The following is a 16,133-nucleotide window of genomic DNA, read 5'->3' on the forward strand; positions in this document are numbered from 1 at the left end:
AGAATATATGTCTTGATGATGTCTAAGTCAAGTATGAATCTGGGTTATGTTGGGTCAAAAACAAGGTCAACAGCCAGATCAAAGGAAAAGCTTGTGAACACCCTAGAGGCCACAGTAACTTGTTGTGAATCAATCTTTATGAAATTTTGTCTAAATGTTTGTCTTGATAATCTCTAGGTCAGTTTTGAATCTAGGTTATGTATGGTCAAAAAGTAGGTCAGTAGGCCAGATCAGAGGAAAAGCTTGTGAGCACTTTTAGAGGCCACAGTTGTGATCCAATATTTATGAAGGTTTGTCAGAATGTGTGTCTCGATTACTTCTAGGTCAAATTCAAAACTGGGTCATCTGGGGTCAGAAACTAGGTCAATATACCAGATTAAAGAAAAAACTTGTGAACACTCTAGAGGCCACAGTTGTGACTCAATCTTTATGAAACTTGGTCAAAATGTTTGTCTTGATGATCTGTGGCTCCAGTTTTAATCTTGGTCATTTTGGGTCAAAAACTAGGTCACATGGTTAAATCATTGGAAAAGTTTGTGAACACTCTGATAGCAGATGTGACTCAGTCTATATGAAACTTGGTCTTGACGATTTTTAGGTTAAATTCAGGTCAAAAACTAGGTCAGTAGGCCAGATAAACTCTGGTGAGTCATATAGGGCCATCATGGCCCTCTTGTTTGAAAATCAAAGCGATGAAAGTCTGATTGGGTTGTATCAAAGCACTGATAGTCTGATTTGGTTGTTTTTGATAATCAAAGCTGGGAATTAAAGATATACTGGTTGGGAACCACTTTCCGGACACATTTTCATATTTCGGCTCCATTATTCTCATAACAAATATTTGACATAAATGAAACCCACACTGCACAAACTTCAGCTCCTTCCACATCCGATGTTGTAATCAGCATCGCATTGTGACGTAAAATATGGGTCCCATGGGGCCTCAGATAGGGTCACTAAAATAAGTTATTTTTCCCGTCAGATAAACCAGTATCCGGACAAATATTTTGACGGTGTTTTATTGTTAATTTGATATCCAAATAAGTAATTAAACTATTTCTACACATTTCTTTATCATTCATCTCTTCAAAATTGCACATGAAACATAACCCGACGTTCAATAGCAGCTTCGAAAGCAAACCGAGGTTGACTAAAAAAAGCTCGAATTTCGTCTTATACGAATTCTTGATAATTCCAATAGATATAGAATAAAATTAGTTCAAAAATCAACAGCCCTGCATCTTACGTAACTTTTAGCGTGAAATTAAAAGAAGAACATGTTAACAGCAGACAGTCATTATGTTGTTTGATTATTTCTTCCCCACTTGATACCTCGGTATGTGTGAACTACTGGGCATGCGCAATGCTATCTTCATGCCCTGTTAAGACAGAAAGTTGTTTTGTAAATGCAGGTGAGTTATCATCAAAAACCCAACCACTATACAGCCTTATAAGATAGTGGTTTGTTGTAGACATGAAGAACAAACATCTAAATGATCTAGATGAAACAGTTACATGAATAACAACAAAATAAAGCGGATATTACATGGGTCCGGAAATTGGTCATGTCCGGAAAATGTTCCCAACCAGTATAGGGAGTAGACCTAACACTCGAACATTTCTCATCAGGTCTGTCTACTTTTCTGATGCTTAGTCAGTTGTAAGAGACATGCGCTTTTTTCAAAAGCACCTCTAGTTGGGGATGTCTGTCTGTCTCTATGTCGTCCAAAGTTTCTTAAATAAATATATTAGTGTCTTCTTTAACTATCAAGACCATTTCAATCAAACTTCATAATGTTAATTTTATGTTTTACTTATTAATATATTATTATTGCACTAATGTTAGAGCCTTTCTCAGCAGGCAGGCATTTTATTTACATTGTGTTGTTTTACTTTTTATACGCCCGTTTGAAAAACGGGACGTATTATGGGAACGCCCCAGGCGGGCGGGCGGATGGGCGGGCGGGTTTTTCCCGGAGCATATCTTCTACATGCTTGGAGGGATTTTGATGAAACTTGGCACAGTTGTTCACCATCATGAGACGGAGTGTCGTTGCACAAGAACCAGGTCCCTAGGTCTAAAGTCAAGGTCACACTTAGAGGTCAAAGTTCAAATTCAAGAATGACTTTGTCCGGAGCATATCTTCTTCATTCACAGAGGGATTTTGATGAAAGTCAGCACAATTGTTTATCATCATCAGACGGAGTGGCCTGCGCAAGAACCAGGTCCCTAGGTTCAAGGTCAAGGTCACACTTAGAGGTCAAAGGATACAAGAATGAAAACCTTGTCCGGAGCATTTCTTCTTCATGCATAGAGGGATTTTGATATAACTTGGCACAAATGTTCACCACCACGAGGTGGAGTGTCATGCTTGAGAACCAGGTCCCTAGGTCTAAGGTCAAGGTCACACTTAGAGGTCAAAGGATACAAGAATGAAAACCTTGTCCGGAGCATTTCTACTTCATGCGTAGAGGGATTTTGATATAACTTGGCACAAATGTTCACCACCACGAGGTGGAGTGTCATGCGTGAGAACCAGGTCCCTAGGTCTAAGGTCAAGGTCACACTTAGAGGTCAAAGGATACAAGAATGAAAACCTTGTCCGGAGCATTTCTACTTCATGCATAGAGGGATTTTGATATAACTTGGCACAAATGTTCACCACCACAAGGTGGAGTGTCATGGGTGAGAACCAGGTCCCTAGGTCTAAGGTCAAGGTCACACTTAGAGGTCAAAGGATACAAGAATGAAAACCTTGTCCGGAGCATTTCTACTTCATGCATAGAGGGATTTTGATATAACTTGACACAAATGTTCACCACTATGAGACGGAGTGTCGTGCACAAAAACCGGGTCCCTAGGTCAAGGTCAAGGTCACACTTAGAGGCCAAAGGTCAGATACAAGAATGACTTTGTCCGAAGCATTTCTTCTTCATGCATGGAGGGATTTTGATGTAACTTGGCACAATTATACACCATCATGAGTCGAAGTGTCATGCACAGTTCCCTTTTTTTAGAATTACTTCCCTTTGTTGTTACTATAAATAGCTTATAGTGTAACTTTTTCATTTTTGTGTGGACTTGCAGTTTTTTTGTTTTTTTAAGGATTAACTTCCCTTAGTTGTTACTATAAATAACTTATATTGTAACTTTTTTTATAATTGTCCGTAGGGAAAAACCAAGACCACTTTTCTGTGGTACAACATAGATGTTACTTTCCAAGTTTTGGTGTATTTTAAGGTATCTCTACCTGGTAAGGACCTTTTTTATGGACTTAGAAAAACAAAAGACTTACAATGATTACTAAACAACCACAAAATTAAAATTCCATTTGCTAATGCAGGTGCTAGAGTAAAGAAATTGGCTGTGATGGGCGTATATTGTGACATTCTGGCACTCTTGTTACCCCTATGCACTTACGATTGAAAAATGGAGTTAAACCCAAAACAAACAAACAAACTATCTATATTTCCCATAAATTAATATGTACTTGTTTGATGTTTGAAGCAACCCGTCAGTAATATTTTTCCACTACAGCTTCTTAAAAGAATTGTTGTGGGCCGACTTTGCAAATGCGTAGCTCTGAGGCTGTGTTTTTGTCGCTCTTTGCTTCCGAGAAATCCACCTTCACCTATTATCTTTCATGGGAAAGTTCCCTCCATGGTCTCCTTTTGTATTCCTTCAAAGATCGGCAGAATTCTGGCTGTCATGGTAACCAGAAGGAAAAACTTAAATAATCTGAAATTGTTTCACAGAAATGTCCCTCTGATGACACTCTTCCATATTCATTCATATTCTGTTTTGTTAAAGTGTGGCTGTCAAGGGGCAGGTTTAATTTGTTTTCTGTGTAAGGCTGTAATAGAAACATTTGAAAATCTTCTTATCTGAAGAAGCTGGGCTGTTTTCAAAATCATTTCAAGCAGTGTTCTCCAAGCGGGCTGTGAAAGTCAGAGGAGGGATTGCCCTCTTGTTAACTAATCTTCTCCTTTGAAATTATTTTTATTACGGTTAGGTCCTCTTAGGACTGCTTTTAATTGTTGGACTTGGCAGCTGGAGTTAAAGATAGAAATTTTTTTTTTATTGTCTTCTCGTAAACTGCTTAGTGGATCTTCATCAGACTTGTTGCCTCTCCTAAATTTATTTAAATGGGAGCTTGTAGGACATCAAGTATCTCGACACAAAATGTGTATTGCTGTGTGGTCACAGACATGCTAGATAAATGGTATCAGAGTACCTAATTTGTTAAGGCTGTAACTCCCTGAAGTTTATTTTATTCAGTTGAGTATTTAGGACCATTGATGACCTGCTTGTTGATAAAATTGATATGGAATATTTTGTAACACTCATATGATACAAATAGTGCAATCTGATAACCCAGACTGTGCTGATGTATCTTTATGATAACTCAGTTTTATTGAAATTTAGACTCTTTATACTGTATTAATTAAAGTTCTTGTTTACCTTTTGAAACCTCCCCTTTGGTGAAATTTTAGTATTTTACCCCACATAGGCCTTGGTTTACAATGAAGAATATACTAAACTATTTATTACAAGTAGAAAAAAAGTTTCCAAGACAGGTTATTTTCTGTTGAACAACACATTTTGTCATATATCATAAGTTTGTTTGTTTGTTTTGGGTTTAACTTAGTTTTTCAACAGTATTTCAGTCATGTAACGGCGGGCAGTTAACCTAACCAGTATTCCTGGATTCTGTACCAGTACAAACCTGTTCTCCGCAAGTAACTGCCAACTTCCCCACATGAATCAGAGATGGAGGACTAATGATTTCAGACACAAAGTCGTTTATCAAATAGTCACGGAGAACATACGCCCCGCCCGAGGATCAAACTTGCGACCCCAAGATCCGTAGACCAACGCTCTTACCTTCTGAGCTAAGCGGGCGGGCTCTATACCACAAGTACTATATCACACGTACTCTGACAGTTACTGTTCAGGTCCTATTTTGTAGAAGAAAACAAACATCATTTTAAAAAAAAAAAAGATTTTATATCTACTTTAGATTTATATGATAAGATTATTTAGTGTCTTAACATATTTCGCCAGCTACTCCTGGTGTTTGAAGTGTTAAAATTGTCATGAAAAGTCGAGTGAAATACAAACTGCTCTATGGATTGATTAATGTACTTTGAAATCATTAATATTCGTGGAGGGCTAATTTTAGTGGATTTCATGGTTGTGTCAATCCAAGAAATTCAATTCCAGCAAACCAATAAAATTCCCATTATGTTCAAAAGATGAAATCCATGAATTCATAAACCAACGAAATTGCCGTTAAAATTGACCAAAACCAAGAAATTTCATGCCCATGTAGATGTAATAGAATGATTTTACAGTATGTAGTGAAAACTTGATAAATCAAACTCGCTTTCCTCAAAATTCTAGTAAAAGGGGTCTAGTGGTTAAGGTGTCAGTCGCTCAGCCCAGGGGTCACGACCATGACTTCACACAAGAAACCAGTACTGGTTTTTCCAGGAATTGTACTTGAGAGTGTACTGTGTTGGTGAGCCGTGAAACCCAAATAAATAAATAAATAAATTGTCCGTGAATATCCTTGCATCTTCATCTGAAGGTTGTATCAACTTGATGTATAGCAGAACTATGGCTAGCTTTAGTTTGTGTGTAGTTTTGTGTGTTTAATGGCATTACCCTTGTTCATGTAATTGTATGTGTTTGTATTTAAATGTTACAGTTTTGACCATCACTTTAGACATTATTCATCATTTTAAAACCAGTTACTTCAGTTCAGCTTTCTTGAGAGGCACTTGAGACACTGTTCATCATTTCAGAACCAGTTGTTGAAGTGTTACCCTCCTGACCATGATCATGTTAGACTGTGGTGTGATATATTTGTACCTGTGTTACCATCAGCAGTATCAACTGAAGCCTGGACTTCATTGTTAAAACTGGCAGTTGAGGATGTACAGAACTTCATATCCGCAAGAAACAAAACATATGCTGATCTAGCGGATTTGGTAGGCTTTGTTTTTGCTGGTTTTGTTTTCTTTGTTTCCTGCAATAAGTATTTATAACATAAATCTGCTAAATGTACAGTCATGTTCAAATTTGTTGGAACAACATAACTTCACATTGAGTTGATAGTGAAAAACTTTTAACTCTGTTTGTTTGTTCTGCAAGTTATAAAGTTATAAAATTGAACCACTTTGAGGTAGATGTGAATTTTCGGACAACATTGGCAGTCAGCCACAATTAGCCTTATCATTTTGAGTAAGTTTTCAAATAAGAAAAATGATTATATCCTCTGAAGTTTATATCACAAAAGTCATGCAATATTACTTTGAACTGTTTCAATGATTGATCACAGTTTTAAACTATTTCTGTTAAAGCTAAAATAATTAATATTTGACCTTTAATGATAAAAACTAGTATCTTGTGATTAAATGTTTTGTCTGTTTAGTGAGCAAATTTTAATGGGATAATTCTATATATTTACAGATACAGTCATTGAAATATCTTACACAGCTTCTTCATCACCATGGCAACACACCAGTTGACCTTCAGAGTCAGCATTCTGCTGTTGTTAAGGAAACAGCAGCTCAGCTTTTGTCATTGTGGGATAGAGAATGGACAGGGGAGACAATCTTCAGTGCATGTTTGTTACAAGTGACAGAGTTGTCTGGATTGCTTATATCACACTTGGAAAATGAAGACTTTTTGAGGGTTTGTAAATAAAATACATTATTGATTTAATCATTTAATTTTAAAACTGTAAAAATCTTACCCTAATTTTCTGATAAGATTTTTGTCGAGCCCGCTTGCGGAAGCGAAAACATAGTTGTCCAAATGTCAGTTCGGTGTATGTGCGTCCGTGCGTGCTTCCGTCCGGATTTGTTTATCCGGACCATAACTTTGACATGCATGGAGCAATCTTGTTTGTATTTGGTATGAATGTTAACCTCAGTGAGACGGAGTGTCATGCGCAAACCCCAGGCTCGTATCTCAAAGGTCAAGGTCACATTTACAGGTCAAATGTTGAATTCAAAAATGACTGTCCTGAGCATTTCTTCTTCATGCATGGAGGGACTTTGATGTAACTTGGCACAATTGTTCACCATCATGAGACTGAGTGTCATGCGCAAGAACCAGGTCCCTAGGTCTAAGGTCAAGGTCACACTTAGAGGTCATAGGATACAAGAATGACAACTTTGTATGGAGCATTTCTTCTTCATGCATGGAGGGATTTTGATGTAACTTGGCACAATTGTTCACCATCATGAGACTGAGTGTCATGCGCAAGAATCATGTCTAAGGTCAAGGTCACACTTAGAGGTCATAGGATACAAGAATGACAACTTTGTATGGAGCATTTCTTCTTCATGCATGGAGGGATTTTCATGTAACTTGGCACAAATGTTCACCACCATGAGACGGAGTGTCATGTGCAAGAACCAGGTCCCTAGGTCTAAGGTCAAGGTCACTCTTAGAGGTCAAACGTCAGATACAAGAATGACTTTGTCTTGAGCATTTCTTTTTTATGCATAGAGGGATTTTGATGTAACTTGACACAATTGTTCATCTTAATGCGACGGAGTGTCATGCTTAAGCTCCTAGAATTACTTCCCTTTGTTGTTACTATGAATAGCTTATATTTGTAACTTTTTTATTACTGGTCGTAGGGGAAAATCAAGACCACTTTTCTGTAGTACAGCATGCATGTTACATCCAATTTTAATGTGTATTTTGACCTATCTCTACTGGTGTGGATTTTTATGTGGACTTAGAATTTTTTATATATTTTTTATATATTTTTTTTAGATTTACGTTCCTTTGTTGTTACTTTAAATAACTGATATTGTAACTTTTTGCAATCTCTTTTTTATTTGGCATAAATGTTTGCCTCAATGAGATAAGGAGTGTCATGTACAACTCCCTGTCCTTTTGACAGCTGGCGGGCTCGACATATTGCCAGTGGGCATCTAGTACTAAATTAACTGTATATCTCTGTAATGTTTATGTACATATTTCAATTTTGTAATGAAAAAGTTCTTTTGAAATATTGGCAAAGTTTACTTCATTTCTGTCAAATACTTTTGCTCACCTGAGCCAAAGGCCTATGGTGAGCTTTTGTGATCGCTCAGTGTCCGTTGTGTGTCATCAGTCGTCCATGGTATGTCATCCGTTCGTCAACATTTCCTAAAAAATATGCTTCTTGAAAACCACTGGGCAGAATAACACCAAACTAAACAGGAATAATCCTTGACTAGCCCTCTTTCAAAATTGTTCAAAGAATTTAATTCCAGGCAGAACTCTGGTTGCCATGGCAACTGAAAGGAAAAACTTTAAAAATCTTCTTATCCAAAACCACATGGCCTAGGGCTTTGATATCTGGTTTGTAGCATCATCTAGTGGTCCTCTACCAAGACTGTTCAAATTATCCCCTAGGGTCAAATGTAGCCCTGCCCCGTGAGTCACATGGTTTATATAGACTTATATAGGGAAAACTTCGAAAATCTTCTTGTACAAAACCACACGGCCAAGGGCTTTGATATTTGGAATGTAGCATCATTTAGTAGTTCTCTACCAAGATTGTTCAAATTATCCCCCTAGGGTCAAATATGGCCCCACCCTGGGGGTCCCAAGTTTTACATTGACTTATATAGGAAAATAAGTTTAAATATAGATCTTCTTGTCTGAAAACCACAAAACATTGGCCCTTGATAGTTGGTTTGTAGAACTGTCTTATGATTCTCTACCAAATTTGTTCAAATTGTACCCCTGGGGTGAAAAGAGGCCTTGCCCTGGGGGTCTCAAGTTTCACATAGACTTATATAGGAAAAAACTTTAAGATTCTTCTTGTCTGAAACCACAAGATGTTGGCTTTTGATATTTGGTATGATGCACTGTCTAGTACTCATCTACCAAATCGTTCACATTATGCCCCTGGGGTTAAAAGAGGCCCCGCCCCGGGTTCACCTAGTTATTATATGAGTTATATAAGAAAAAATACTTAGGAAATTATCTGATCCAATTTCCAACTGTTTAATTATAATTACCTGATTATCCCAAGTAGTATCGTGTCAGTTGACTTCCATTGACCATGAATGTGACCTACTGACTTTCTTGACATTTTAGCATCAGTCTGATATTAGAAACATGTCTATGTCTATGTCTATGTTATACTGCTTAACAATCGTTATCGATTATAACTAGCAGGCGCTTTGTCAGGGATAGCTGTTAAAAATATAAGAAATCAGAGATTATGTGCATCTCAAAGATAAAGTAAAAGAACTATTTTACAGGTCAGGTTAAAAGTAAAAGCAGGAAGTTGAATTAGAACTGATAGAAGGGTGGTAGCTGCCCAACAAATACTTCTAAGTTGGGACTAGCTTGCAAAGACACGGGGAGACTGTTCTACAGACATATGCTTCTGGGAAAAAAGGAGTTTGCATGATAAAGTGTCTTTGAATACAGTATCAAGTAGTTCAAGTTTCTAGTAGCTTTAAGGTGACTGTGGTCAACAAAAACAAGGTGTTGTTGGATCTTGTATAACATAGTAACTGAGCTGATCTTACGGCGTTGTTCTGGGGTTTGCCAGTTTAGTTCATTTATCATTTTGGGAGACACTACTGGTGTAATTGTAGTCATTGTAGACATATCTTGCTGCGGATCTTTGAACTTGCTCAATTTTATGGGTTAGGTATTTTTGCCATGGATGCCATATGGTGGAACAGTACTCTAACTGGGGTCTTACATAGGTTTTATATACAGCCTCTTTGACTCTTTTATTTGGGGTTTTGACATTACGTTTGAGGAATCTTAGGGAATTTTTGCTTTTGATGTTACATTATTGATATGATTGGTCCATGATAGGTCTTCACTAATGGTTACGCTTAAATATTTGGCAGAATCAGCCGATTTTAACTCTATATCATGCAGCTTATAAATAAGGGAATATTACAGGGTTTCTTTTGCGACTGATTCTTAGGACTTTGCACTTATCTGGATTGAATTCCATGGACCAATCAGACTCCCATGTAGCTCATATTACCCAGGTGAGCGATTCGTGGGTCATCATGACCCTCTTGTTCAAATTTTGTGCTGGTCACACTTAGAAATGAAAACTGTATTCCTGTTTTAGTAGGTAAACATCTAAAATACCTGACTGTACATATCCAAAACATCCTGGTATACCACACAATGAAATGTTAGTCTTAATACTACGCCGTAAATATTTGCAACAAGTAAACCCACACAATGTATTTCCTTTGTAGCAGCAGGTATTCAAATGACAGATTTACTAAGAAACATAGTTCTTAAAGTATTTTTGTAAAAATGCACGACATAGTTACGAAAGAACAAGCAATGTAACAACTTTATTAACAATAAACCAAGAGTTGTGTCCCTTTCCTATTGCAGATATTTGATTTACTGTTAAATCATGTTAAAACCGACAGTGTGAAGATTGCAGCATGTCACTTCCTGAAGGGATGTAAGAAGGTGAAGTTTGCGCCTGATTCAAAGGTCAGTTGTAACAAACGACATTTTTTTCATGAAGTAACAAAGGCCTTTGCATAGGTTATCGTCATATTTACCATGGTTTAGAAATTTAATGCGTTGGAATTGAACCAAAAAGACATTTATCCTAAGTGGGTAAATAAAGTGTCTGAAAGATGAACTCTGGTAAATCAGATGATAAAACACCTTGTTCGTTTTCATTCCTAACATGCTTGTTGAAATATAATGATAAAAGATATGCTTAACTCTGTCCATCAGAGTAGTACGAGGGCTGTTCAAAAATAAAATAGGCTTTTGCTGTGAAAGTCATATTTTGTATGGTGCAATGAAAAATAAATGCTTGTTATTCGCAATTTTTATGTAATCTAATTTTGGTCACACATGTTACATGTTCATAACATTTTCACTAATGGGCAAAGCACATAGACCATTTTAATAACCATAGCTACAGATAACCAGTGCAATCACTATTTCATCTATCATTTCTTCAATTTGACCACTTAAACGTGGGAGGCAGAAGTAAACAACATCTAAACAAATTGAGTATTGTTGTTTGTAACAAATGTAATCATTGTCATCTGTAAGAATAAATAAATAGACCTTTGTTAAGTTATGTAGAGATGTTTGCAAACACCAACTGAAATTTGTAACTAATAGAGATGACTTAACAAAAATGTTTTTCATCCGTGTCTTGGTCATCAAGTTGAAAAAAAAGATTTCGCAAATTGCTCAGAATTTGATAGAAGATGGCGAATGGTAAGGAAGAAATTGAAATCTATGTGATTTGATGTTAACTTCAGTCTGTGATGCTTCTGATTAAGAACAACTACACATAGTGTGCACCCTATCTGAAGAGGCATCCATTGCCGAGTACTTCAGATGTTTTCCCCCTCACTTCTCTGGGTTGGAAACCTTGCCTAAGGTGTAGAGTTCTTCTATATAAGGAAGTCATCATGATCCTGAAATAATGGACACCTTAGGTTTTCCTCAGCTTGAAATAAACAATTTGACTTAAAGCCCTGTGAAATATACACCATTAATCTAAGTGTACAAGTATAAGCAAAAGTATAATTATGGAACTGTCAGTTTAGCTCAGTAGGGAGAGTGCAAATCTGCAGATTGCTGGGTCTTGAATTCTATCCTCGGGCAGGCGTATGTTCTCTGTGAAGATTTGATAAGAGACATTATGTCTGAACTTTTTTGTACACTCCTCTGATAATTCATGTGGGGAAGTGGTAGTTACTTGTGGAGAACATTTGTCCCAATACAGAATTCAGTAACCCTGGTTAGGTTAACTGCCCACCATAACATGAATGAAATACTATTGACCAAACACAAACTGTTTTTGATAGTTAATTATTGGTGAATCATACAGGAATGTAAAAGTTCTTGAATATCTTTCAGTAAGTTTGATATAAAGTATTTCAGTGTTTGGACCACGGGCATACTTTTGACATTTGAGTATATCCTTCCACATAAATGTGTACTTACATCTGTATAAAAGTGTTATTATTTACCTTTTCAGCAACCAATGATTCTGAAGAAGATACCTACGCTGTATAGCCTTCTGCTTCAAGACAACAATGCCCTTGTTCAACACACAGCCTTAGAATCATTTACACAATTTGCCGAGAGTACACCATATGAAACACTGGTACCTGAATGTTTGGGGGACAATCAACAGTTACAGAATAAAGTTGTGGCTTTCCTGAGCAAGGTAAATATTTACATACACCAGAAATATATCATTTGCTTTTCGTTTCGAAAAAAAAAAAGACAGATTCAGTTCGAGCAGTCATAACAGTAGAATCAGCAGTATAATGGTGGGCACTTTTGGATCAACTTTTGTATGAACATATTAAATTTAAATCAATAGTAAAAATGGTTTAAGTCAGGGGTCTTATGATTCTGTGATAGAATAGTCCTAACTGGAGTTCCTGTCTGCCACTGAACAGAGATTTAGTTGATGTCATAGGCCGCCATTTTTCAGTTGCAGTTGTTTTCTGTATACCTCTTTCAGCAATCCAAACACCCACAGTACAAACTGGTTTTTAGCTTTTGGAAGAACGATAGAAGCTATTATACGTGCCCCGGCATCAGCATTGCTTTTAATAGTAAGATTCTCGATTTCACAACTTCTTTGATGATAATAATTTGTTTTAATTGTCCCTGAGACTTGATGCTGTCCCCCTCCCCACCCTGCCACTCCCCCACCTCCAAGGTAATGTATGTATTCAGTTCTTCCTCAAATCCTTTTCATATCTTACTAATATTAGTTGGTAGAATCTCCCATTTTCTATTGCATTCATTTTTTTCAGTCAGCTGAGGTGAGTCCAGACTTTAAAGAACTTACCTACTTGAAACAGCAACAGGAAAAGCTCTGCCAACAACATGACTGCATTGATATCCAAGTGATAGATGGGCTGCAAGCTAGTGATAAACCTAGGGAAATTACAAAAGAAGCTAATGGAGATATGCTTGATGACATTGAAGAGGTATATATATTTTCTAAAAACTATCCTCATTGTTAATCGTCAGTCAGCATTGGTTCAAAGCTTCATTGTCACCTATAATGTACATAGTAACATTGAAATTTTTTCTGTTATCTGAGAGAATTTTCGTTAAAACAGGCACAATTTTTAGTCATATTTCGGGAAGAATTTTCAAACAAAGTGCCATAGTTTAAACCATAATGAGCAAAGCTGCAGCACAAATCCTTTAAATAGTAAAATAGCAAAGTGAAAAAGGAATCACTTCGGTTCAGCTGTGTATCTTTTCACCTAGTAAAGCTGAGATAAACAATTACAAAATGGACATAATATTATTAGTTGTGTTGCATCAAATTCTTTAAGTCTCATCACCTGCTTCACAGAAGAATCCTATCCCATTCTGTTGCAAGTTCTGTGTGACCGGACATATTTGTGTTGTATGCACTTTATTTATGTGATTTTCTTTTTATTTTTGTTTTTATTTAAGCCTGCTTTAAAGAGGAAAAGATGTCAGAATACTGAAGTAAGCTTTTTCTCAATCTTTTAATTAAAATGGTGATTGTACATGCAGGTGCTCTAGATATAAAGGCAAACCGTAGAATCTGTAAGAAAACTCTTTGAAGCATGGAATACAACTATAGAAGTGAAATAATTGTAGATTCCATTCAAATGAAACATGGAACACAATAAAGCAAAATAGTACCAAACTCGGTTTGATTTAATCTGGTTGTCCGACTTTACAAGTACCTGAATATTAGCTCATTTGACAATACATATATGAGCTACGCCGTGAGAAAACCAACATAATGTGTTTGCGACCAGCATGGATCAGATCAAGTCCAGCCTGTGCATTTGCTCAGTCTGGTCAAGATCCATGCTGTTCACTAATGGTTTCTCTAATTGCAATAGGCTTTAAAAGCGAACAGCATGGATCTTGACCAGACTGCACGGATGCGCCTGCTGGTCTGGAACAATGCTGGTCGCAAAGCTACTTTGTTGGTTTTCTCATGGCCTGGCTCATATATATATATATATATGTTTCACCTAACCTGAAGTTACACCGATATCAGTAATAGTCTTTGTAGTCTGTACAAGCATTTTTGCGCTGTGTATTTTGAAGCTATATATATATTGTTGAAATTACGTCTGTTCGTGATCTGTTCACTTACACCCGTACTTACTTGTCTTCTGTAGGAATTAAAATTTTTCCTGCTTGCATCAGAGATAGCTCCAACACATATATTAAGAATTATACAAATTAATGCACATTAAATGAGTTAAGACAATACTGAACACTTTGTTTACCTTTCAGGAAGAAGACAGAGAGTTACTATCTGTTATTGTTGATCTGGAGAAAAATGTTTATAGGCTGGAGCAGGCAATTACATCAGAGACTTTATCCTCAGTATTCAAAAACAGATTAAAAATGGTCAGCTCTAAATTGTTGAGTTTGATAGACAAAATGTAATATTTTTTACCAAGTGTTGAAATGTATGTGTGTATTGAGCCTATATTGTTCAGCTACGAAATTGCTATTTCTATGACTGTGTTTTCACTAAATTTTTAACTGCAATAAAAGTTAAAACAATGTCAGTCTTATATTGTTACCAAGCTTTTATCAGTCCCCTACCGGTCTGTATCAGGGATCCAGTCTGTCATGATATCATGTTCATACACGCCATTGCCCTTTTCTGACCCCCACCCCACCCTGTAGCACACACACTTTCAAGAAGTAGTTAACATGTTCATACACACCATTTACTTCTTCTGTCCCCTCGCACATATACGTACACTTTCAAGAAGTAGATAACATGTTCATACATGTCAATTACCTCTTCTGTCCCTTCCTCCTTCAAACAATATCTATATATATATATATATATATATATATATATCTATATTCCATTTAATAATTCATAATATGGTAACATGTCGTCAGTGGTCTAGTCAAAGTTCAAAGTCACAACTTACAAAATTTATACTCACTGGCACCGGACAGGCCGTCATGGCATGGTGGGGCATACGTGTTTAACAAGTGAAATATATTTGTATTTCGATTCTACATTGGTATGTCGATACAACTGCTTGTTGAAAATAAAGACTATCTGTACATTCTCTTGATAAAATGAGCATGCTTTAACGCTGAACTAGCACTAAACGTGTAAAAAGATAGGAAATGAATATATCGCATTCAACTCTTTGACTATTGAATTATCTGGTATGGGACCATATTACGCATGCATTTTGCCATGGAGCTAACATATAAAATGGTGTGTATAAACAGTGTGTCAGCGCGACAAATATGTCTGTAAATTGGTTAACATGAGTTTATTCCTCTGCGAAAACACCTTTGGAAAAAAGCAGCAATTTTATGGTAGAATACATGTAACAGACATTCCAATTTTAGTTAATTTCAGCTACCAACAGGGACCAGTTCTTCGAACATTTACCAACTGTTAAAACTAACTGCCTGTTGAATTTTCAATCCATAAGTTTTACTCTGATATTTTTATGCCCCCCAATGTGGGCTTATTAAAATCGCACTGTTCTTCCGGGCGTCTGTCCATCCGTCAGATTAATTCTTGTCCGGGCTGTAACTCTTCCATCCATAAAAGGGATTTTAAAATAACTTTGCATAAATGGTCACCATGATGAGAGACAACGTGTCATGCACAAGACATAACCCTTAGCTCCAAGGTCAAGGTCACATTTGAGGTCAAAGGTGAACGTGGTATGTTTCATGTCCGGTCCATAACTCTGCCATCCATGAAGAAATTTTGCTTGAAAGAACTTTGCATAAATGTTTACCAAAAGAAGTGGACATGCCATGTGCAAGACCCAGACCCCAAATTCCAAGGTCAAGTTCAGACTTACATGTCAAAGGTTAACAGGGTATGTTTCGTGTCCGGTCCATAACTCGGCCAATTATTAGGGGATTTTGAAATTACTTGGCATAAATGTTCCTCATAATGAGACGAAATGTCATTAGCAAGACCCCGACCCTCAGCTCCAAGGTCAAGGTCACACTTAGAAGTCAAAGGTTAACATGGTATGTTTCTTGTCGGTCCATAACTCTGTCATTGATGAAGGGATTTTGAAATTACTTTGCATAAATGTTCCCGATGTTGAGTTGAAGTGTCATGTGCATG

General features: G+C 36.8%; 3 protein-coding genes across 5 annotated transcripts in view; 1 reads left to right on the top strand and 2 right to left on the bottom strand.

The window, feature by feature from the left end:
* LOC123524644 (uncharacterized protein C1orf112 homolog) overlaps positions 1 to 14,516 on the top strand; it is a 90,866-nt gene extending 76,350 nt beyond the window's left edge. For all 3 annotated transcript variants that reach the window (XM_053525369.1, XM_053525370.1, XM_053525368.1), the window contains exons 17-23: positions 5,809 to 5,994; positions 6,476 to 6,700; positions 10,397 to 10,501; positions 12,021 to 12,212; positions 12,814 to 12,990; positions 13,472 to 13,507; positions 14,297 to 14,516. In XM_053525369.1, coding sequence (XP_053381344.1) covers positions 5,809 to 5,994; positions 6,476 to 6,700; positions 10,397 to 10,501; positions 12,021 to 12,212; positions 12,814 to 12,990; positions 13,472 to 13,507; positions 14,297 to 14,452 — 1,077 coding nt within the window. In that variant the 3' untranslated portion in view covers positions 14,453 to 14,516. The remainder of the gene's footprint in view (positions 1 to 5,808; positions 5,995 to 6,475; positions 6,701 to 10,396; positions 10,502 to 12,020; positions 12,213 to 12,813; positions 12,991 to 13,471; positions 13,508 to 14,296) is intronic.
* The window catches only part of LOC128549107 (uncharacterized), a 463,895-nt gene that overhangs the window by 383,177 nt on the left and 64,585 nt on the right, over positions 1 to 16,133 (bottom strand). The window lies entirely within an intron of this gene.
* Positions 1 to 16,133, bottom strand: part of LOC123555994 (uncharacterized) — a 273,928-nt gene that overhangs the window by 244,689 nt on the left and 13,106 nt on the right. The gene's annotated exons all lie outside the window — the stretch shown is intronic.

The sequence above is a fragment of the Mercenaria mercenaria genome, chromosome 15 (assembly GCF_021730395.1).
Source record: "Mercenaria mercenaria strain notata chromosome 15, MADL_Memer_1, whole genome shotgun sequence".
Lineage (NCBI taxonomy): Eukaryota > Metazoa > Mollusca > Bivalvia > Venerida > Veneridae > Mercenaria > Mercenaria mercenaria.